General features: G+C 37.1%; 1 protein-coding gene across 1 annotated transcript; it reads left to right on the top strand.

The window, feature by feature from the left end:
- Nucleotides 1-11,978: 11,978 nt before the first annotated feature.
- LOC121426414 (partner of bursicon-like) lies at nucleotides 11,979-24,616 on the top strand. Its single transcript, XM_041622709.1, has 2 exons — nucleotides 11,979-12,250; nucleotides 21,893-24,616. The coding sequence occupies exons 1-2, from the start codon at nucleotides 12,014-12,016 to the stop codon at nucleotides 22,043-22,045; spliced, it is 390 nt and encodes a 129-aa protein (XP_041478643.1). The 5' UTR covers nucleotides 11,979-12,013; the 3' UTR covers nucleotides 22,046-24,616.
- Nucleotides 24,617-25,600: the final 984 nt, after the last annotated feature.

Here is a 25,600-nt window from a genome sequence, read left to right as displayed (position 1 = left end):
ACTTTGGATTCTGGGCCTGCCCTCTTAGGCAGAAAACCAAAGACGATTTAAAGTTCGATGAGAACATCATGAACAATCATTAATAGTGTCGAAAAGAAACCGCCATGAAGATCATTATCAGAGGGAGAGACTCCGGGCTCCTATATACTGAGCCATCGCTTTATACATTATATTCTCCCTTATAAATCTCGTCAGGGGCCCATTTCATAAAGATTTGCAACTGTTGTAACGTTGCCATTATGACAAGTACTATGGCAACCTTGATTCTGATTGGCTGATGAGCCCTGTTACCGTGGCAGTTGCCATCATGGCAAAGTTACAACAGTTGCAAGTCCTTTATGAAACGGGCCCCTGATCTGGCATTATTCCAATAAAATGATTGGTCTTGCAAGGCCAGTCTCACAACTTAATGTGATCGTCCTTTGTGTTATAGCCATAACATTTGTAAAAATGATATGAACTTGAAATGAAATGTACGAAAGACTTTAGGCTAAGTCAGCAAGATAATTATCAATGTTTCCCAGACCAGCCTGTGTCTTCCGCTGTTATAGACTTTCCCCATGGGTTTACCCTTTTCATTGAAACGAGGCTTCACCGTTAGAAGAAAAAACAGAAGCTTTTACTGACAAAAATAACAAAATCATTCTGTAAATTGTTTTACCAGGAAATTTTCTGCAATTTACCGAACTGGGCCTCGTCTTACAAAGAGTTGCGATTGATCCGAACTATGGACGGCCAGCATCGTCAACATCTACAATGCAAATTTGTTCAAAATATTTTCTAGATATGATGTATATATATTTATATATTCGTCCTCTTGAAGATTCAGTGTGATTCTCTTTGTTTACAAATGAAATTGTAGAAAAATATGACACTGTTGGATTTCCATAGAGTTAAAATTGATTGGATCAATTGTAACTCTTTGTAAGACGGGCCACAGATCTGTTTTAAAAAGTTTTGTTACAGGATATAAGACTTTCACACACCAAATACCAATTTTCTACAATTTTACACAATGCATGTAAGATTACACAATTGAGGTATTCTCGAGACTGTTGAGAAACGTTTGCATTTTTAAGGAGAAATTTCACAGCAATTAACCTTTCTTCATATTAGGTCAAATATAGAAAAGTTATCGCACACCAAATATCGAAGGGAATATGTGGTTCTTACTCACGAGGATACTAAATTAAACGGGAAATATGAAGAAGGGTCAAGAAAAATTTGAATATGAGTTGATAAATCTCAGAATAACATGAACTTTTTCGTCGTCTGAAAAGTTGCCAGATCTGACGACTTTCTTCCATTATGATTGGCTGCGAAGAATAGGAGTCTGATTATCACTATGGCAGCCTTCGGCTAAAGACAACTTTAAAGTACTGGCAACTATCATGAAATTATTCCAATGTCATGAATATATTACTAAGATTGTCATGATTGTATTACATGATCCGTATAGTCATGGGATCGTTCTTTTAGTCAGTGTTTACATGGTTTATAAGAGTATTGGGGTGTTGCAAGAAACTTGCGATCAATTGCATGTCAAGTTTCCGTCTCTTGATCAATCATATGTCTTGCAATTAATTAATTGTTTGATTGCTAATCTGCTCCGTGAAACAAGAAGTTTAATCTGATTTGCTGCAGCTAACTTGGAACTTTCAGGTGTAAAATTGCAACAGAATACTTGCAATTGATCGAAGGTATTTTCTTGCAACACCCCATGAGTGTGTGAGTGTAACTGAGGTACGAAGGCTATTGGTTTAAAGAGAAGTTCACCGTGACCTTACTTTGAAGTCGGTCAAAAGAAAGGATCCAGTGCATGGGATGATGAACTCATGGGCACTTTTATGAATCGATTTCTCAATGATTTACATCGATATGATGGAAAGACTTGGGAAATGCATTCGTACACTTTAGACATAATTTTTTTCAGTCACACAGAGTTTTTTTCTCCTGAAAGATTCATGGGTCTTGTCATGCGGATGTCGCGTGACATGGCCAATGTTACACTTTATTCATGCCAAGGAAAGTTATAAAACCCAGTTGAACTGTGTCGAAAGCAATCTGTGTATAGCCAGTTAGTCCTCCATGGTTTTATCATGAAGGTATAGGACCATGGTTTTATCGTTAACCTAGAATTTTAACATCTTTAATCGTGAGCCTGATGAGCAGAGTGTCCGAGCCAAGGTTTATGCCACCCAACTTGTGGAATACCTTTCTCTTTTCTACCCCCCAACCGTGCAGACGACTCGCAGACGATGGCAACGTGCATATGCGCTGTCTCAAGGAGATGTTAAACGATTTTAAACGATGTATCATTTTTGGGTGTGCGCCAAAAGCCGGTAAGTTTGAGCGCCAAAATCCTATGAAGCAGAAATTAAAGACATATGACTCGATGTGTTGCAAGGTACAACGGCCTACAATGCATAAAGGATGAATGTTCATAAAAAAATGGTTTGACCTATTAATATTTTATTATGATTTTTGTTTCAGTAACGTTTCGTCATTCAAAAACGGGGAGGGGGTCATTGACTGTCACACCTGAGGAATTGATAAGTTATATAATACGGAATTTGCAATAGTTAGAGCGAATACTTACATAACCTAGAGACTAAAAGAAAGAGAATATCATCTGATTAAGTTTCTAAGATTAGATGAACTATCCATCAATTAGATTAGTTTCTGAAGCCAATGTCTCCCCAATTTTAGCACACTTGTCTTTATTTTTAATGAGCAGACTTGTCTTGATTAATTTTTGATATTTTTCACTACTTTTGCTTCGTCCACCTAATTACATGCACTGATAAATATTCTATTGGGTGGATGGAGATAGTAAATTACCAACTTACGTCTGAACATTCGATTAATATTACCAGACAGTAGTGTAGCCCCGGCCAGACATTAAAAGGAGTATAGAGATTGGGGGTATCTTTAAATTGGGGCATCTGGGGGAGGGGCAGTTGTACAGTAACAGTTGAGTATTCTTATTACTCTCCGTGTGTTGATTGATTGCATTTATTCTCTTTCAATCCAAAATTAGCAAAAGCTACAATGTAAAGCATAACACAAAAATATCATATACAGAAATGAAAAGTGTTTCTCCTTGTGACATTTTTCCTGTACCATTCGCTTATGAATATGATTTTTTTTTCTGCCAACTCGCCTCAAGAATCCCTTTGGCAATGTTGGGCTTTGCGAATGATCTATTTTATGGGGGGTGGACGACTTTGATTAATAGATTGTAACCAAATGTTCGAGGGAAGGTAAAGCCGAATTTTAGAACATGAGAAAATGCGTTGTTTTATTAAATATCAAATTGAAAACAACACTGGCAAAAAAGATCTTCCTGACCAAGACACGACCAAATGATTCCAGAATAGAATCCCGGGCCGGTTAGACCCGAATTCCTTACGTGTGTAAAGACATCTGGTGCAGTATTCATCCAGTCACTTGCGTCAATGAAAGGTTGAAGGTCAAGGTATCGTCTGCTGAAATGAGAGCAACTTTACTACAATGTTTTGGTTCTCATGTCTCGGCGCGTAGACTTCACCGTCGCGAGGCCAGAAGGACTTAAATCCATATTCTTACCAAATCGAGTTTACGGTCTCTAGTTCATATATACCACTTTTCAAATCGCCTCTTTTCAAATCACCAAACGTCTATGCAATGCGCATCGACTTCTTAATTTTTTTTCATCGCTCTGGGAAGAATAAGACGGCCCTCTGAAGGCTGCTGGTAAAATTCGAAGTTTGAGGGGCGGCACCCCCGCTCCCGCCCCTCTATCTCCAGGTTCGCCTCACGATCTATACATAGGCCTATATACCCAAGGGGATGAGGTATTTATGTATATGTTTGGCGTTGTTGATGGAGAGGGTAAGCATGCATCATTACAGGCCATTGTTTGATATACGCCTACGCGGGAGCACCTGCCCCTCCCCCCTTCTCCTCGAATTTCGTACATCAGCATACCAGAGAGGGTCATCCCGTGTCACCCCCCAAACAAACAAAAAATAAGTGAACAAAAGGGATACCAGAGGATACGAAATGGCCTCGATTTCAAAGAGGGGGAATAGGGTTATAGGGGAAGATGGTGAAAGGAAAAGAAGGAACATAAATTATAACAAAGATCAGTAAAGTAAAAACACAGTTAAGAAAAACAAAAACAAATTGATAAAGACAGCAGGCTATAAACACATGACATCTCCCCCACAACAGACAAATATAAAAGACAGATCAGACGACGTCGTTATCTTCATAAGTGGAATTATTTCCTTTTGGCATTCCATTCTTCACTGGCTGGTTTTAAATGAATCAATTCTCATAGACTTGGAGGGTAATGTTTTTCCAATGAGGCGTTGCGAGTCGAATCACGACATTACATATACACTCTAATTCTGCCGTTACACTCTAAAAACGCAATTTTACCTAATTAAGGGAACATGCATGTTTGCCGGGCATTTTTGTTTACCCCATATTGGTCAAAAGGCATGTTTTGCATGTTTTAAGGGTGAATTTCAACGTAACATTGCGAAGGATTTGCAAAATGGTTGGTATCTTTTTACCCAACCAACATGCATGTTCCCCGGGCCATTTTACCCAATATTGGGTAAACCTTTTATTAGAGTGCATAGAGATCAACCATTTCTTGAGATGATGATTAAACATACGGATCTAACCCTAAAGGTTTATCTGATTTATCAAGAAGCCTTCGCTAGCTTGCTTCCAACTGGCCGTATAACGGTTTGGTAAATTTAAAGATTAGATATGGATAATTATATGGATAAATGGATGGGTGGATGGATGGATGGATAGATAGACTTTCAAAATTATGATGGTAATTCAACAAATACCCCCAATTTGGCCAAAATTTACTGACACTAAATGATCTTGGACCTTGGTCATGTGACGTGAGGCTCAAGCAGGATGTTCAGTAATACTTGATTAACTTGATGTATAAGTTTCATGAACTAGGTCTATATATCCTCTAAGTTATGATGACATTTCATAAACTTAATTTTTAATATTTTGATGTTGATTCCTCAACATGGTTTAAGTTCATTGACCCAAAATGACCTTTGACCTTGGTCACATGACCTGAAACTCAAGCAGAATGTTCAGTAATACTTGATCAACCTTATGGCCAAGTTTCGTGAACTAGGTCATTATACTTTCTAAGCTATGCTGTCATTTCAAAAACTTAACCTTCGGTAAAGATTTGGTGTTGACGCCGCCGCCGTCGCCGTCGGAAAAGCGGCACCTATAGTCTCACTCTGCTGCTGCTATGCAGGTGAGATAAAAACGGGTTAAAACAATTTAAAAAACCCAGTTTTTTCTTTTCGATTTAAAACTTATTCATATGTATGAAATAGGATGAAAGTTTCATGATATGTGATCAGCCACCTCAACCAGCAACAAGCCGTCAGAAAAGGCTCTCTGTAGACGTATCTTCGAGACCGCACTCCAAATGATGGTTCTAGTTTGTGTTAGCTGTTTAAAACGTGAGCAATTATGCACAGTGAATGCGAACTGCGTTATCGGAAATAGGATGGATAACTATATACCACTGAGCATGAAACGTTCGACATCATTACATTTAAAATCATCAAGAAAACAAATGGGATTTTTCGTTTTATTACAGCCTGGGACAATGATAATCGCGAGTTTTAACAACTTAGTAAATCTATTGAAAATGCCCGTCAAATCACAATAAGCAGCTGAGAGGTCATTGTCGAAAATTGGTGAACCGAGACAACAGACTGTCCTAAGATTCGGAACTGACGAGAAATTGCAAATATGTCATTTGTCGAGAGTCACGGACGACACGGCTGTTTTGATTCACCGATTTTCGACAAAGACTGCTTTGTCATGAATGGCTTTTGGCAATAGATTCTCTGCGTTCTAGAAAACGTCTTCGTAGTGTTGCGACAACTATCTAATAAATTTGGGAGGGTCCACGGGGCCGATTTTCTCAAACTGTATCTTATGTTATGATATGTGGCTATACAGCAAACCACTGACAAAATAGCCCACTGGTATACTGGGGCGTGAGAACGATTTTTCTTTGGAGTGGGTGCACGATTTTTTTTAGGGTGGGAGCAAAAAAACGAGCAAAAAAGGGTTCGCTCCAACATGAAGGGGATTTGGTCATCCAGAATAAAACTGAACAAGCAAAAAAGAAAGATATATTTTCGCTCCAAAATTAAAGTGATTTTGGTCAATTGTCTACATTTTAACATACCAACCTGATTTTCGGGGGGGGGTTACTGCCTATATTATACAATATAGACCTACGCATCGCACCTGCTTCACAGTGCCATGAGTGGATAATTATAAAATTAAGAATTATTTTATAGAATTGAAAAGCTCACTTAATGTTCTCGCTTCAGTGGGCTTTTTAATACACAATCTATTATGCAATGTCAGAGGTGCTTTTCAGCCCATTCCAAGTCTGCATACAGCACTGCTGTATGTTGTACACTGTCTAGCATGTCAACCCACTTTGATCATCCAGAATCTGAAATGGGTATTCCCTCTGTTATAATGACGTCAAGTTAATTACCGATTTGAATAAAAATATAAATTGACTCTGGTAATCTGTGGTATGTCCCTCGTTGTTCATTATATATAATTTCTTTCAGATAAGTGCATTGATCCCCTTTTTTAGTCATGAACAATCTTCATGCTGGGTGTTTCTTCTGATCATGTTCTTGCCCTTCTGATGAACATGTTCATGTTTGTGATTTGATGAGCTTTGTCAGATCAAGGAAATGTACCTTCTCATATCTTGGATGTTAAAATGGAGGTCAACATGCTATAGTGTAGAGACAGCGCAGAAATACAGTCACTGACAATGCAGTGCAAACTTGGAATTGACTGATATACACCACTGTTACCATGGTTACATAAGAGAATGTCACGTCAACTTTACTAAATCATGAAACCATGTTGCCATGCAAACCTTTATTACAATTCTGCAAATAACAAAAAATTATACAATTAACACACAATCTCCATGATCTTTATAAAATCAATTTTCAAGCAGATATGCATTGAAAACTTACAGTGTGTGTACTGTAAGCATATGGCATGTAAGTTACACCATGCAGAATGTGCAGTGAATGATTTACTTTTAAGTGCGTCTCTTTTGTATTATCTCTCCAATACGAAAAAAGCTGTCCTTGATTTTGACCGTCAGGTATAGATCATTAATTCATAGAGCCATTATTGCTGCGCTAGCCATTGTCATACAATTGGCAGACATCAAATGTTGGTAATAATACACACATCTGTCATTTCTGTAGCATGTTCACCTTTGGTATATTTGGCAAATAACAAATGCTACTCATTAAACAATATACACATTCATAATCAGCCTACAATCTCTCAAGCAGCAAAGTTTTAATTTTTAAAGGTCACGTCCACCCCAGAAAAATGTTGATTTGAATGAATAGAGAAAAATCATACTAGCATAACACTGAAAAATCCATCAAAATCGAATGTAAAATAGGAAAGTTAGGACATTTTAAAGTTTCGCTTATTTTTCACAAAACAGTGAGATGGATATCTCAGTGACATGCAAGTGTGACAGCCGATGATGTACCTTACTCACTTTCTTTTGTTTACTATCGAGTTATACAACATTTCCTTTTTTTAATTTGACAATAAGGACCAACTTGACCGACCCACATTCCACATGTTCAGAAAGGAATTAATCGTTGTTTCACTTTACGATTAGGAGAAACATTGAATATTTCATGTGATAAAATACAAAAGAAATAGTGAGTGCATGAATTCATCAGTCTCCTCCTATGCATAACGACCAGAATGTGCATAGCTGTTTGTGAAATTTAGCGGAAGTTTAAAATGTCATAACTTTCTCATTTTACATCCGATTTTGATGAAATTTTCAGTGTTATGCTCGTTTGAATTTTCTCTTTCTATTCAAATCAGCTTTTGTTGGGGTGAACTTGTCCTTTACTACTGAATTCTCAATAATTTAAGCACGGTTGTTTAAACTGAAAAAACAATTAATGTCATGACTCTAAAGTTTACACAGTACAGTGTTGTATACAATTTTGGAGGCGATGTTCATGCGACACTTGCTCTGGCCTGAATATTTCAAAAGGCATACGGTTAGATGTATGACAAGAGTTTTTGGTTTAGAAAAATGTAGAGATAATGATTAGGGTTTATTTAGTTGGGGAGGTTAGGTTTTAGGTTTGCTTCACGTGCAGATTTTCCGTCAGAGGAACTGTCGTCGGAGCAATTGTCACCGGAGAAAATGTTATAGAACCGTGTCTGGCAGCAGTCCAAAGACGACATACCATTATCTTGATTATCGACACCCACCACTTTGGAACCAATCATGCCAGTTGGGACGCCAGCCAAGCTTGGTGACCCTCAAGAACTATAGAACCAATTTTTAAAAACCTATTGTTTTCCCTTTTCTCCGAATGAAATGTCGGGGGATTGTCAAACAAATGGAGACGTGGTTGTGGCGATTGTATTTGTACGCTAACAATTTAAATTTGTTAATTGAGAAACTTGCAGAGAAGGAAAGCGATGTAACGAGAGTCAGAGGGGAGTCGGAGACGGATGGGTGGATCTTTCAAACTCATTCATGCGGCAAAATGAGAACACATTATGAATTATCTGCGGCGGGAATACGGACCAGAAACAACAACATTGGGGGTGAATGGTTTCAATGCCAAGTTTCAAAGAGGAAAAAAGGGTAATTGAAGAAACTGATTGGCCTGGTTGTATTAATCACCCCCATACCACTGAACTGAGTAACCGTGATTCAGGAATCCTTGCTAAATATCGACGTCTCCGAGAACTTTTAAGGGATTATATGCCTCATTTCCAGAAGGTGCTGTTTCAATTGCGCCCACAAAGGGTTTGATTTATCTACAATTTATTGATCTGAATGTCAAAACGTATGCTGTTTACTCCTGAAGGTTGTGAAGCCAGCGTGGCTTGTTTAGCAAGTTGGATGGAAATTCTGTAACGATTGGACTCTGGACAGGACAGGTGAATCCCTCCTAAATCGTAAATCCTCCTACTCTCACCTTGCTCGATTAAACGCTTACCATTCAAATGACGCCCAATTTATTCCATCATCCTCTTTCAGACGCAGGCAGCCAAAGATGACACGCCAATATCGATGATGCCAGTGACGTCACGACTTCATTCATTGCGAACTTTTCTTCCTTTTTTTGTAGTTACCTGAATAATTGGATGAGATCATTGATACAATTTGAGACGCTATCTCCACTTGTTTGATGTTTGACTACCTTTCGGGCGTGCGTTGTGATTATCTTAACGCGACTGACCGGGTATGCCATCCAATATGTGCCAATTGGGAGTTAAATGAATGTTTGTCTCTTTAGAGTGCCAGTAAGAAACAATAATAAAATTGAGTCTGCAAGGATGTTCTCGACGATACAGTACGTGAATGTTTCTTCATATTTCGACATCCATGATTAATTTTCCTCTTTACTTTGGATACATCAAACGGTAAATTAGTGAACCTGCTAGCTGCTAAATGTGGAAACTGACAAAGTTCTGAACGAGGACTTATCTACCGACATCTAGAGGTTTAAGACAGGTTCGTACCGCATTTGTGTTGTCGACATGTTACGTTCGGCTGAGGGTTATTGTGAAGTACGATTCCTGCTGGAAACACACACACAGTGTGATCATGCAGTGTGTTCACATAGTGGACTATGTGAAAATATTTATTCACACTGCTTGAATGCTCAAATTCAACAGTGTGAAGATATTTTCACACTGTGGATATATACCTCGACAGTGGGACTGTTCACGGCGTGTTCATACGGTAGACTATGTGAATATGTGATCCACACTGTTGACATGCTCAAATTCAACAGCGTGAAGATATTTTCACACTGTGGACACCTCAACAGTGTGCCTGTTCACAGCGTGTTCACATGGTCCACTATGTGAATATGTGATTCACACTGTTGAAATGCTCAAATTCAACAGTGTGAAGATATTTTCACACTGTGGATATATACCTCGACAGTGGGACTGTTCACGGCGTGTTCATACGGTCGACTATGTGAATATGTGATCCACACTGTTGACATGCTCAAATTTAACAGCGTGGAGGTGATTTCACATCCTTTGAACACACTGTGGCAGACACTGTGGTACACTGTTCTTTCCATGCAGTAGGGTATATACTTTGAAAAAAGCAGATAATAATTCATAATAAATAATTACTAAATAGGTTGAATAAGAAGAGGGTTGACGATTGGTTTATCAAAATGTTATGTTCGAATACCTGCATCTAAACACAGACATGAGGAAAAGAAAGAAAATGAAATAGATATTAATTATAAGATGGACGATCTACGTCTTTGCTCATCGATGACACCTTGCCTGGATATAGGTAACTCCCTCGGAGAGAGAAACATGTGTAGTGTATCATGTAGTATTGATGCTTTGAAAACATATGCAGAGTTGCCGAATCATTAATCCGCATTTGCCGTACTTAACACAGGTTAGGTGACGTCAACAGATAAAGTGCATGTACATAACTTGGGAACCGTCATTGTTCGTAAGTTATTCGCGACTTTCCGAACGATTGGTGATCCATTCTTGTCCAAATGAAACACTCCCAATTATCAAAATTTTAATATAATCGGATAATGTGAATGCAGTTTTGAAAGAGACAAGTCTGATAAAACGATGCTATAAAAATTGGCATTAACATAATAATAAGAAATAAGATAGCCGCACTTGATATACGGACTGAGTTTGTTGAATATGCAGTTCAATTTATCAGGTGCTGTAATGCCTGGGCTACCCGGTTGGACTACCTTTTTCGAAGAATATGATGATCTGTTGCATATAAGGAAAAATTGAACTTTTGTTCTCAATATATAAATAAAAAATCCGAAGAATTACCTCGAAATTTTCGGCCGCTAACTGCAGCCTTCCTCAGCGATGACCGAAATGACCCGTTTCGACCAAGTGACGTCGTGATCGATAATCGGGTCGTATATTTTATTGTTGTATATTCAATATCTGAATATAAAGTAGTCATCTCATTATGCTCCTTCAAGTTTATTCAGTGACTCGTTGGTTGTCCTTCCCTGTATTAATTTGTGAAAGTCCGTATACGATTTAATTAATTGAAACCACGGGGCACGAATCTAACTATCTGTCTCATGGTCGACACACCATGAGACATTGAGTTTTGGCACCGCGAGGCAGAAGGCTATCAAGAACATAGAAGACGTATTGTCAAATGCGCTTCGTAGCAATCAAGAAGTCTTTGTCGAAAATTTGTAAGTCAAAATACATCATTTTCGACTAGGACTCCGGACAAACGACATATTTGCAATTTGTCTTCAGCTTCGAAACTTCGGACGAAACTGCTCAAGTCCGGTTCACAAAATTTCGTCAAAGACCTCCCAGCTATTCATTGTGATTTAGCTGCATTTTCAATGTATTATCTGTGTTCCTGAATCGTCTGTGTCGCGGTGCAAGAACTCTCTATTACCACGAGTCCAATATATTGGCTTCCAGTGTGAACTAAGTCTTTTAAAGTCACATATTCACTAGAAGGTTTTTCAATATTCCCAGTCACTTTTATTTGTTCTTGGGAGCTGTATATGTACGTCTTCACATCCACAATATCTCATTCTCATTTCCACAAATTAAGGTAGCTCATTTTTCATTCTAAAAAAAATACTGAGTTTCTTTTACTTTCTGTTTCTGTTAAGAAATTACATTCATGTACATAGCAGCAGCATTAGCAGCATTGCTACTTTTCCTGGGAACCGTATAATCCGACAGTTACCGTGGAACAGATCCGAAAACTTGTCGGACAAAAATGTTGATGAAATAGTCCGTTGTACTTTGATCCCTTTTCTTTGTTGTTAGTTCCATATAATATCAGACACTATTAATTTCTCATTTTCTTTTTTTTTCTTTCTCCTCTTCACAGTTCACGGTTAGATCACCCATCATCTGGCTTTACGCCATGTTGTTGCTCCTTCTCGTTTTCCTGTGCGGGGCGGGGAGCATTTCTCGCGTCAGTTCTCTCGCGGACGGCGAGACCTGCGAGCTGACACACGGCGAGACTACCGTGGATGTCGAAGTGGTGGACGACATCCATCAGCGAACTCTTCGATGTCGAAAACGAGTTCAAGTCAATCAGTGTGAGGGTAAATGCATATCACAGGTGTCCCCTACGGTGCTACAACATGGATTCGATAAGGTAAATACAATTTCCCAAGAAATTCACCCAAGAAGTTTTAATATCTTTCATTAAATTTGAATGCCTTGTAATCATTTTCAAATATACACTAAAATTGTCACAAAAGCCTATCGATTTTTCTTTAAGTATCGACCAAAGGTATCGACTATGTGCATCAACTTTCACCCCATCACCAGGGGCCCGTTTCATAAAGGACTTGCAACTGTTGTAACTTTGCAATTATGGCAACTACCATGAAAAACTTGATTATGATTGGCTACTGAGTCCTGTTACAATGGTAGTTGCCATTATGGCAAAGTTACAACAGTTGCAAGTCTTGTATGAAACGGGCCCCAGATCACCCGTAACATATCTGCTGCACACTGTACTTTCATCATCTTGCATTCTTGCTCACATTATGAAACAAGTCTTTTTGCTTCCGGTTTATACTATGATTCCAGTAATGCTATATCATTCTTCTAAGGGGTCTAATTCCTCTCAATGTATTGCCCTCATTTCCGATGAATGCATGTATTCAGGCTTGTATTAGCTGGGTTCCAACTTTTGCACGCGGCAACTCATTGTTCATTACCTCAACTGCACCAACAAGACAAAGAATCAATTAAAAAAGTTGAAAGTTTGCATGTCGGTTAAATGAACTAAGTCTCGTCTAACTGCTGGTCCGCCTCCGCGGTCTAGTGGTTAAGTCAAAGGCGTTCAGATCCAGGGACCTAAGTTCGAGTCCCGGCGGAGGCATTTTATTCAACCTTTAATTCAGAATGGATGACAGCTCTTAGGGATTTTGAGTAAAGCTACATATCTATTTTTCTCTCATTTTCATTTCTTTCACTGTCTATTATTTACAAAGAGAGTTGCCGCAAGCTGTTTGCATTTATGTTTTCATGTACACACACACACACACATATATATATATATATATATATATATATATATATACATATATACAGCATATATCCTTTAAAATTCAGATTTCCCACTTTAAATCACCTCATTTTTTTAGTTTTCAGTAAACACGGTAAAAGGCAATTTCCCATGTTATTTTGTTATAAAATAAAAAAAACCCGGTCTCCATGGTTACATACACATGGACCGTTCCCACCTTAGACAAGCAGGACATTAATATAACATTTAAGAAGAACAGAAACAAGACCAGTTCTCGTGGGAAATTAGCTGAAAGAGTTGAGGTTTACGCCTTATCCAGATGAATGGAGAACTGGTGAAATAAAGAATGTCTGAGCACAACACCTGTCGATCATTGATGAAATTCGAACGTTTAAGGCCTTGCGAAATATGTTGCCCATTCTTTGTCAAGTTCAAAGTGTTAATTAGCAAATACTGTGCTCAAAGGTTGGACAATTGCATAAGTATTCTATAATGTTCATTCGAAAGATATGTTAGAAGCAAGGAAAAACTCAAACAGAATTTCCGCGAAAGGTTAGGATTATGTATGGCATGAATAAAGTACTTATTCCGTGTTTCACTGGCCCTAGTTATATAGGCTCACATGTGTGGGTGGATGTGCGTGAATGGTGTTCGCGCGTGTGTGGGCGCGTGTGATTGTGGGTGGCTGAGACTTGCCATCATGACTTAGGAAACAAAACTTGACCAATTTGTCGATATCTGTCTACGGGATGAATTCCTTTTAGATAATGTGTGAAGTGATAGAACTTCCCTTGTTCATAAGGGTGTTTTCTAATTAAAATGCATTAACTGTTCCCGAAATTATACATGACTTAACGAACGATTCGATGAGTTTATCAGTTTCCATCAGATAAGGTTCAATATACAAACTTCGATGGATAAATAATGCTACTGTATTTTAATCATTGAAATAACAATGAGCTACTTTATATTAAAAAAAGGGACATTCCTAGAAAAAAAGAGATATATTTCAATTCGTCGTTCTTCGTATGGAGCTCACATAAAAGAGCTATGCTTTCTATTTGGATATTTTTTCTTTTTATTTCTTTATTTAATATTTCTGAACTAGAAATAAAACAAAAACCCAATAAATACAGTCAATCAACCGAAATGAGCAAACCACGTTCTTTGATCTTAAGTGGAGATTAGAAAATAAAATAAAGCAATTTCAGAGGAGTTCGTACAAGTTATCTAGGCCAGATTAAAATGTGCTTATTTTAGACTATATCTTCTTGTTCGTCAAACAGTATAAAATGCAAAACAAGATGGACAAATAATATATTTTAATCTTTCCTTAGCTACGTATTCTTAATATCAATAACGAAAATCCCTTGAAGATATCAAAAGGAATCTGAAAGGCTTCACATTCACCTGGACATCAATGCCAAATATATAATAACAAGGTCTTTTGTAACGTTGTTCTTTGTATTTTCATCATAGAATCCTTTCAAAGTTGATAGACAGGAATGACCAAGATGAATAAATAAATTCAAAAGAAATATTTTGGGGTGCCACGTACTACTAATTTTTATTCTATTCTCTGCCATACTTGGAAGCCATCTGTTCTTGTTGCTATTTTCGCACTTGGTGAAGAAGGTGTTTTGGGTCTACAGGGAGTTTTAGGAAGTTAAAAAGAATGGGTGATGTAGCAACAGCGAAATACAAAGAGAGGAAAAACCAGTGAGAAAGTTGGGAATTTAAAGTGCATGCACCTACCCCCCCCCCCAAAAAAAAAAAAGAAAGAAGAGAAACATATGAATGCCATACAAAAGACTTCCCCAAAGACATATATCCGAAACCGTTGTTATTTCCCTTCTATTTTGGGTACCAACACATTATCTTGTCAAGTTTCTCTTTGAAAACATGCTCCGGGTATTTTCTTTGTTGTCAAATTCTATTGCATTTACTCACCCGTCTCCGAAACCGATGATGACGACGAATGCGAATACGGACTCGCTGAATATGCATTCGATATTGAACAATGATATTGGGGCTTTCACATTGGTTAATGCGATCGTTTGCGATCATTTGGATACAATACATGCTGCACACAAATCGCAACGGTTGCAAGCAGTCGCACCTCTTTGTTGTAACGGGGGTGAAAAGGCGAACCGTTCGCGCTCTCCTCCAATCCGTTTGGGAGTTCGAGCAACCGTATAATGCATTATCCAAAAGGAAATTGAAATGGGCCACCATGAATGGGAGATCGATACGGGGTCTCGATCCACAATACCACTCATTCAATTCCTTCTCTCATAACCGTTCGCCCTTAGAGATTAAACATGAATGCTTGCTAAATGGGGGCAGTATTGATCCGGTTAAATCTGAAGTCACATTACTTGTTTTCCTTCCCCTTCGACACGCAAGTTCCAGTTCTGAGATACAGTGTTCTAGTTCAACGTGTATTGGAATGATGAAGAAGGTATTCAATGTGTTCACCGTCTTCCATTAATGTTGAAATATTTTTCTCTCCTTCGTACTCTGAAAAAACCCCTGCCTAATTTCAAAGGCTGATTTTATTTATTGATTGGTTTTATTCTCCATTTACATATGAAAGATTACTATACATTCTTGAAATGTTGGGCAACAAACTGTCCACACAATTTTGAGTAGTTTTCAACCAATACTGAGTAGTTTTCACCCAAAACACACATTATTGGTTTAAAATTACCCAGAATTGGATACAATGTCAACTTATTGTTGTGTGGACAGTATGTTGCCCAACATTTTTAAGAGTGTACACATACACAAAGGTAATATGTAACAAATTAATAATATAGTAGTCGTAATATACGCAATGAATTAAATCACAAAATATATCATTCATAAATAGGATGACTATTTAAAGGAATGCAGGAGAACGCCATCGTGAGCCATTCATGCTATACAATCACATTCACAAAGTAACATACACAAAGGTAATATGTAACAAATTAATAATATAATAGTCGTAATATACGCAATGAATTAAATAACAAAATATATCATTCATTAATAAGATGACTATTTAAAGGAATGCAGGAGAACGCCATCGTGAGCCATTCATGCTATACAATCACATTTTGCCTTTGCATATTAAAGTGTAAATGACAAATAAAATGGAGGTCTTCACGGCTTTGATGGAGAAACTTATCATTGTTTAGAAGCTCTTGACCAGTTGTTTACTCTACCCTCTTACTTTGGCCAGCATATCATTATCGTCTGCTTGGGGTTTGGTGAATCTGGAGTGATCGTCAACGGCCTCACTCCACGAGTCACCCAATACACTGACCGGTATTACGCGACACGACTGGCGTCAAGAAATGAGCGCCACTTTTGTTGTAACAAACACGTGGCGACACTATGTAGGTTTAAGGTGTCAACGTGGTCAACAAATGGAATGCAAGCCGTGTGAGATGGGAGGGGTTTTGCGGGCACTATGTTATTATGCTTGTCTGTTGGTGTTGGGTAGTGCCGCGGTCACAACAACGAAACATACACATAACCGACGGATGGTATGTCAGAGGAAGTACCGTAAAAGCATTGGTCGCTCTGGGTCCATTTCGCCAGTGTGACTATAGGTCCTGGCAATCATTGTCAGGATGAATGCGTCCAAGGTCTAATAATTACCGAATAGACGAGAATGAGGTTCTACCACTTCTGTGTGGTGTCGCCTTCCTTTATCTTCGGAGGTTGAAATGAAACATTGCAATATTTACTAAAGCATGGAACAATGAGAATGTAAATGAAAAACTACAATGGGGAAAATAAAGAAAAAGAAGAGGAGAATATGCATATTAGATGAACGGATTCCGAATGCGTGTGGAGAATGTGAAGATAGGGCTACGAACTAAATGATTTCAATATTTATCTGCTACCATTTACCGTCGCCATCTAGCATTACATGAATACGTGAACATAATAAAGGTCTTGTCTTCTTTAATACTGAAATTAATGTTGTATTTAACCAGTTTTGTATGGATGTAAAGCACCCAGGATGAAAAAAAAATGACTTCTTGCAGACACTTTCAAGATCTAAATCGCCTGCATGGAGAGATTAATATAACACATGTCAATGTATGGGGTGAAATTAAGATGGTGTTTTCGGTCACTTTATACTGTATTTCACCTTTTGAATCACTAAGAAATGACGTTTGGGTGCGATTTTATCTGGGTTTCATTTTTATGACATACACAGACGCAAGGGACAAGTGAGACCTTGCGGTTCAGAGATTCTAAAGTCCAATCGTCCTAAGATATGCCTTAAAAGAAACCGTGTTATATTTGATGAGTGTTATGAACAAATGCGGTCCGAAGACGCATCCCTGACGTGTTTCTGGGCTAATATTGACCAATTAATTCCACCTTTATTGATTCCTTCCCCTTCCTTCCCATCTCATTACATTAAAACTGCACTATGTCCAGGTTATCAGCCTCCACCACGTGAGCTACGTGCTTCCTTATTGATGCTTATTTATCAAATAGAATATTACACGGGAGGCGAGTGATTTATTGGGGGTAGCGGCGATTTTGAGCAGACAAGCGCCGTGTTCCACTCGTTAGTCTATCATACCATTAGAGTGGTCGTCACTCATCATTATCCGTTGCCATGGTAATGATATACCAAGATGCTTTTGCGAGGTGAAATAATGGTTACATGTACAAGGCTCCATGCTATAACATAAAGTATTGGACGCAAAAACTACTATTGAATACTTTGCAATCATGCAAGTATTCATTTATTTAGTCAATTTAATTCGATTTCATATCACTCCCGGTAACATTAAATCTGTGGCCAAGCACCAGAAAACAAATGAATAAATAGATTAGTAAACAATAATAATCGTAATGACAATAGATATAATTATATAATATTGGATGGCCTTGAGGTTAATACAAGGAAATATTGGACGAGCTTTGCATAAATATTGGACGAGTCGAAGACGAGTCCAATATTTTGCAAAGCGAGTCCTATATTTCCTTGTATCGACCGAAAAATGGGACATCCAGTATTATGATTATTATTCATACAGAGAATTTTAGCAAATAATTTTTAACTTACCCTCCCGCCCTGAGACTCTGACTCTGCTGTATGATGGGGGGACCTAAAGCTACGCACTTTGTTTTCAAACAATAAAAACTGTCCCAATTTTAATATTTCAACATATTATATTTCACTAATTTGTGGCAAACATTCTAAAAATTATTAACCAAGTATCGAAAATATCACGAAACTCACTAATACGAAAATCCCGTCGTGTTTTTCGAAAACCTCTTAATTTCGCCGCCCGATGTAGAAGGGGTCCTAAAGCTACGCACTCGATTTATCATGCAAAAAAATAGTATTTCCTGTGCCTCAATTTCTAAAATATATTCAAATTATTATAGGATAAAATGAAATTAAAGCGAATATAACTCCAAACTTCCTAACAGTTGTTGGTTTTCTCTGCATTTAGAGATTTACTGCAGCCTCTAGCTGTAGAAAAAATTTAATAGGAATTGTTCATCACTCTGCAGTCACGTCACAGTTCCACACACAGTGCGCATTTGCCATTGAAAACTGCATGCGCGCGCGATGAGTGGTGCGTACACTTCGGGAATTCCCCTTCTAGTCGTCCAATATTTTCAATATTGTGTCACCTCGGAAAAAATATTAGGCGAGTTCAACAAACTTTCTAAGTGGGTCGAGTGCACCAACAAAATAACACTTGTATTTGGGCTCTAGTATTGTCTGTATGAATAATAATTATTATTATTGTATTAATTGTGGGGAAAGTATTTTCTAGAATCTAATTAATTGAAAAATGCTGATTTTTAGCGATTTTACTACAAGGTGAATGGAATTGATTTGAATTTGACTTGAAATCAAAACAAACAAAATATTTCGTTTTCAACCAAAAAACAATGATACACATGAGATAAAAATTGAAAGAAAGAAGGCAATCATAGAAGCAAATCAATGAAAGATGTATCCTTCGTTTTTCTGATTTGTACTGACAATTAAAATAAATTGAAGGATAAAGAAGGTCACGTGTTAATGGACAGCTTCTGTCATGACCATGCGTGCACGCTAAAGTTGGTTTCAATGGGAGAGAGCTAAAAGATAATTAAGTTTGTTCTTCACGTGACCGACCCTATTAATGGTTAATCATATTTAGGACGTCATTTGTGCGAATTTGGGTGGTAAACTTTGGATCCACTGAAATTGCAGTTCGATACTCGTTTCCGTCATTTTCTAGAGACCTGTTTGTAAAGGGTGTTTCATTATCCTACGCCAACATTCTCCATCTCTGAGTAAACATTGTTCAAGAATTCATAACGACTTTGCTTCTCTGTACACACAGTGTAGTCAACCTCTTCCTTTCGTGTAATCTATTTCCACTTAAAAAGAAATCAGGCTCGTTGTGACTCTTTCGTGGAAATATTAATCACAGATAAAAAAATATATATATATAACATTATACATGGATGAAACCTTATATTTCATTCGTCCACTTTACTCATCAGGGTGCACTACCATACCAATCCCGATTCGCAGAAAAAGTCCACACCCTTTTTGCGCATTTTTGCATCTCTCTACGTGCTCCTTTCGAATCCCCACCTTTACCACCCCTCCCATTCCTAGAGGTTTTTATCTCTCAGACTCTCTCGCGTCTCTTCTGTCGTGTCTGTTTGATGATATTCGCCATTTTATGATCTGTAAAGGCACACAGCAAAAAGTGTGGTGTTAACCGGTGTACATAGATGACCACACCAGTTATTTTACACCGGTGTTAAATTGGTGGTGTTAGGTGTACACCTATAGGTGTCATTACAACACCTTTGGTTGTTACATTTACACTCTTTGGTGTTATGTTCAATCTTTAGGGTGTAATTTTAACACCTCAGGGTGTGGTCCTCTATTAACACCAAATGGTGTCAGTTTTAACACCACAGTTTTTACAGTGCAGAATAGTAAATTCCATTTTCTTTTCCGGTGTGATAAATACTATTTTCTTAACTCCATCATGGGGACTAGAGATTGGTTATATCCTCTTGGCAAAGAAACGGCCTGAAGAAACCAAATTGTAGATCTTAACATTAATTGAAGAAGTGGCAACATGGTTGGGTATGATAATGGAAATGACGTCGGCTATTTTACTATCATACTAGGTCTCTCACACTAACCTTAAAGAAAATCATCGTCATCAAATATAGTGATAGTTGAATGAAAAGGCTGTTTGATAGTTCTTGACATGAAGGTTTCTTTGAGAATGAACAGGAAATAAAGCAAACGATGGGAAGGCAAAAACTGCAATGAGCGACCCCCCTTTTTGAGATATATTAAGAAACAGTCGATGGGAAACTTGTCGTCGTGGAAATATCCAAATAAAAAGCACCTGCTTCCAGCGCTATTTCCGTTGATGCTTGTTTGGAATGCTTCCCCTGGAACTCTTGGCTCTTAATCAAATGAAAAAAGAAAGAATAATTGTTTGGCCAATGTCTTGATACAGTGAAACACTCTGAATAATATATGTTTGTGCTAAACACAAAAGATTCATAGTTTTTTATGGAATTATATTCAAGTTTGTTTGCATCCGCAATATGTGTACTCATGATATTGATTATATTGATTTAATTTGACATGTATGTTAATTTATATTTAGATTACTTTCAAATATGTATTTTTTTTTCTTCCAATATTGAATTTTGTTCATGCTATTGTTTATTTAAATTGAATCAATCTATTTTGTACTTATTTGTTTCATTTTGAAGAATGAAAATAAATTTGAATTGAATTCAATTGAATTGAATATGTGTATTCATGGTATTCCATTGAGTAGGAAAGCATTTATCCAATAGACTGCATTTTAATAGAATGGGAGATATTAACTATTAGAAAGTTACTTGTCTTGTAAAAACGAATGGAAACAATTAAAACAACAACAACCCCATGATTTTGGTGAAATAATATTCTTACAATCCGAACTACCACATAAACAGAATGTGCCTGATCGAAACCCCAAAATTTTATACAACCTGCCGTCGTTAACGCTTTTTACTCCGGCGACAATGCTCCACTGTAGATTCCACAAACTAATGGAACGACCCACTGCAACCCTGGATTTAACATCACACCTTATCGTAAGACTTAACCCTAAACCTAACTAAAAACCCTATAAAAACCCAGCTTTGTATCGCAGACGATCTTCAAACCCGGAGTAATTGTCGCCGGAGCAAATTTCGGGTCTCTACTTCGCAGAGCCGAACAGTGACAACAAAAATGCCTCAGAATCATTCGTATTCAATAAGCTAAAACACAGGCATCGGTGGTTCATTTAATTTGCTGAACATATATATATATTTTTTTTAATTAATTTGAAGACTTTTTGTTAATAATGAATTATTGATGATCATGTTGACAATGAATAATTGATATACTCATGATCTAAATGAATTCTACAATGCAAATACGTATGTTATTTTTTAGTCTGTTTTAAGACAAATTCGATTTGAAGCAAGGATAACCTGATAACGATATACAAAGAGAACATTGACGTAGAATAGTGATACATCCATGACACTCCTCCATGACAGAGTCAAAGAAGCCAGAGAAAGTTCATAACCATCCTCTTAACAAGAATTGTATGATTAAAGAAAGCAATCTAGGTGTTATCTGTGAATGCATCTATATGCCTTCGGGGATCAGATACTTCATATTCTTTACGCATTTGTCTCCATTTCTTTCGATTGCTCTTCCAGAAATGCCACTGCTGCAGAGAACATGGGATGGTACACAAGAAGGTTGTCTTGACAAACTGCCACGACGCCCTAGGAGTCAGAGCCCCAGATTTTACTCATCAAGTAACGCTAAAGCAACCCCAGGCTTGTCGTTGTCAGATCTGTACATTCTGAGATTTTACCATTTTATTTTCTTTTTACCACTAACTCTAAATTCCAAAATAAAGATTATGTCACTAAGATTATCTTTTACTCTTTTTTGTAATGTAGTTGTGCTCTCGTGTTTGTTGACTGATCTATCGTCGGTTACATGATTATACAGACTATTACGTCATTTGAAAATCTATACTTTTGTAATGCATTTACTTGCAGGCGTAAATATATCATCATTCATTAGCACTTTCTTCAATTATTTGATATCATTTGTCTTGTTAATTTATTGTCATGTTCAGTCATTATACAAAATGGGGCATTCATCTTAATATGGAATAGGTAAAGATAGGGCATATAACAGGGAACATAACGGATCTGAGTTAATTATTTCGTTACGTACTTCAATTCACCAAAAAGCAATAAAATAAACAACATTTCGTACACTGAATGCTTTATTTCTTCATTATATTGAACTTTTGTTTTCTTGTAAAAACAGGTGAAAACAAATTACCAAGAATGCTCCATTTCTGTTTATTTGAAAATAGGAATAAAAGAGCACTGTTGATTACACAACTTGCTCAAGGGAATAGGTGCCGTGTCCGTGGATCGAACCCCTGACTTATGTGTGTCTAGACAGGTACCTTAGACCACTCGGCCACGGCAGGTCCACTGAGCTATCTGTGCCTTCAAACGATTATCCAGCTTTATGCATTCAGGCATTCAAAACAACACGGTTTTCATCCCTTTTTGATAAAAATAAGAGTAGTCCACGAATTAAGCCCTGAGGTACACCTTATTTGGCGGTTTAATGAAACTTGGGTTTGAATCTTTCAAGTTCTCTGTAAACCTTTTAAACAAGAAATGAGTTCTAGTCATTATTCATCAGTCGATTACTTCGTTAACACGGTAAGTGATTAGTTATCAATCATTTTCTAAAACACCTAATCAAGATTTCTATAACGTCATGCAAGATTAAATTTCATGAATAATATGATTGAAATATAGAATTGAAGGTGAAATTACTACTGTGCTGTTAATTTTCCGGCCAAAATGATTCTGGAAAATATGTGTATTCACATTTTTTTTCTTATTTCGAGGTCACATTTTTAGAAAAGTAAACCCTTTAGCAACGACAATGACAAGGTCATGTTGCTTGAATTATTCGTGCCATCATCTTGATTAAAAGTGATAATGTGTGTATTATGCTTCCTGAACGAAAATGTTTATGAAACGAGGATAGGGTTTTAAAAGCTTTACAAGTGGATTTAATTATTCCCATAACAAATTTTCCGAATGAAGTCTCATGTCGACGGGTTAAATGTGCATATACAATTTATCGACTCTGTAATTTTTAGGTTGTCATCCTGAAAAATAATCATTTTGAAGTTAATTGAAAAAAGGTGATGTCATGGTAAAATATAATATTTCAAGGCTTACTTCACGTTTGTTATTTTTATTTGTTTTTACAAAATGATTTTCCCTTTTATCAAAGTGTGTGATCTCTTCAAGTAAAATGGAATCTGAAAAACATTTGAAAAATATATAGATCAAGCAAAAAATATTTTTTTGTTCATAAAAATCGGATGTAAACCTGTAAGGTTGCCAATTTACTTTGCACAATAGAGTGATATATAGACTATTCTAAAAAAATGTATGTCGGCGTGGGGCCGCAGAATGATTATGAAGTGAGTTGCTGACCTTATTTTAAGGAGATAGATGAAGATGACACCCCTCCCCCACCTCCTCTCTTCCCCGGTTCTGCGGCGCCACATATATGCGACATTCCTGAAATTAGTTGTCTCTGTTATTATTTATGAAGATTGTTTCGAATAATCATGACTTAAGAAGTTTAAAGTGACGTATTATGGAATAAATGGGGTTGAGACGTACAAAAGGAATTATTATAAAATTACCCCATGCACATAGCAAATCACTGTATTATATTATAATTATTGTAATAATTGGAGCATTGTGTTGTTTTTATTATATATCTAAGAAATAGAATCAACCCTTTTATACTTCTAATATTGCTACATCAGGTGAGCGTTTCATGAAAGGACTTGTCAGACGTTTTATCCGACAAGTCCGATGCTATCCGACAGTTACTATAGTAACAGTGCTTCTTAACCAATCAGAATCCAGGAAGGTTGTCAGATCTGACAACTTGTCGGACGAAAATATTGATGAAACGCCCCCAGGTATGTCAAGAGTACCGTGCAACTATCTGATAAGAATATGCTTGGTCGTGTTAATGTTGAAGTAAAGGTAACGACTGCACATTTGAGAATGTTTGATGCGACTTTGCGCTACTAGCGTGAACCTCAAAGAGCAGATTGATATTATACAAACACGTTTACATAAAAGTGGCTTAATTTTTCCGAAAAAAATATCTATTCAAGTCTTGCTTACAGAATGTGGAAAATAATTACATCGATTTGACTGAAGTCCAGGGTAAAATGGTGATTGAAATTCTGCTAGAACTAAAAAATGCAAAGTGAGTGAATTAAATGTCTTTAAGTATTTTAAACAACATGTACAGTTATTTGTGTAAAATATGTTTCGAAAAATAAACACTTCTTACATTAAGCACTTCATATAAATGTGTTTTTTTTTCACTTCATTCTTATCAAAATCTCCAAGTATATGTTTGAGGTATATGAAATATTCATCATGTGATTATAGGTGGAAGAATGGAAGTGGTAGCGGTAATAATGCGAACTGTATGATGGAGGTAGTAGTAGAGGTGGAACTAGTATAAGGAGATGATGATGAAGAAGAAGCAGCAGCAGCAGCTGGTGATGATGAAGATGATTGTGATGAAGATGATGATGATGGTGGTGGTGATGATGGTGGTGATGATAATGGTGATGATGAAGATGGTGATAATGATGATGATGATAATGGTGGTGGTGATGATGATGAGGTTGATGATAATCATGATGATGAGGTTGATGATAATCATGATGATGAGGATGATGATAATTAAGATGATGGTGGTGATGGATTTTGATGTATACTAAGGGAAGAAATGCTGCTAGTATTATATCGATAGTAATATCGATGATGTAAAGGTTAAAAGAGTATAAACTTAAATAAGAGCTGAAAAAATCACAATTAAACACAAAGATCCTTTGTGTGCGTGGTGGTCGGGGTGTAAGAAAAAGAGGGTGTTTGTGTGTGTGAGGAAGGTAAAAGGTTGCGTCTGTGTGTAAACCATCTTCCACGAAGCTCGGAGGGGTGTGTGTGTGAGGAAGGTAAAAGATTGCGTCTGTGTGTAAACCATCTTCCACGCAGCTCGGAGGGGTGTGTGTTCAAATAACTTCTTTCGTTCAAGACAGTGTAACGCCATTTCAGACATTCTTTTCCATACTCATGAAATTTTATTTAGTATTATTCTTTTTTTTTTACTTTTTATCTAGCACTCGTCATAATGATCATACTCGTTATCATGATTCACATCATTAGGACACCCACTCATATTGTATTGAGGTCAGAAATGCAATTAATTCACATTTTTTTAAATATCTTCTGGGCCTTTTGAACAGAGAATTAAATCCAGAGATCAAGAGCAGATTA

This window comes from Lytechinus variegatus, chromosome 13 (assembly GCF_018143015.1).
Source record: "Lytechinus variegatus isolate NC3 chromosome 13, Lvar_3.0, whole genome shotgun sequence".
NCBI lineage: Eukaryota > Metazoa > Echinodermata > Echinoidea > Temnopleuroida > Toxopneustidae > Lytechinus > Lytechinus variegatus.
The sequence above is the reverse complement of the archived record's forward strand: the minus strand, read 5'-3'. Positions and strand labels throughout refer to the sequence as shown.

Excerpts from the sequence above, each read along its gene's own strand:
- LOC121426414 (XM_041622709.1), top strand. The coding sequence starts at position 12,014 with ATGTTGTTGCTCCTTCTCGTTTTCCTGTGCGGGGCGGGGAGCATTTCT. Across the intron at positions 12,251-21,892 it reads TACAACATGGATTCGATAAG|AAATGCCACTGCTGCAGAGA; the intron begins GTAAATACAATT and ends TTGCTCTTCCAG.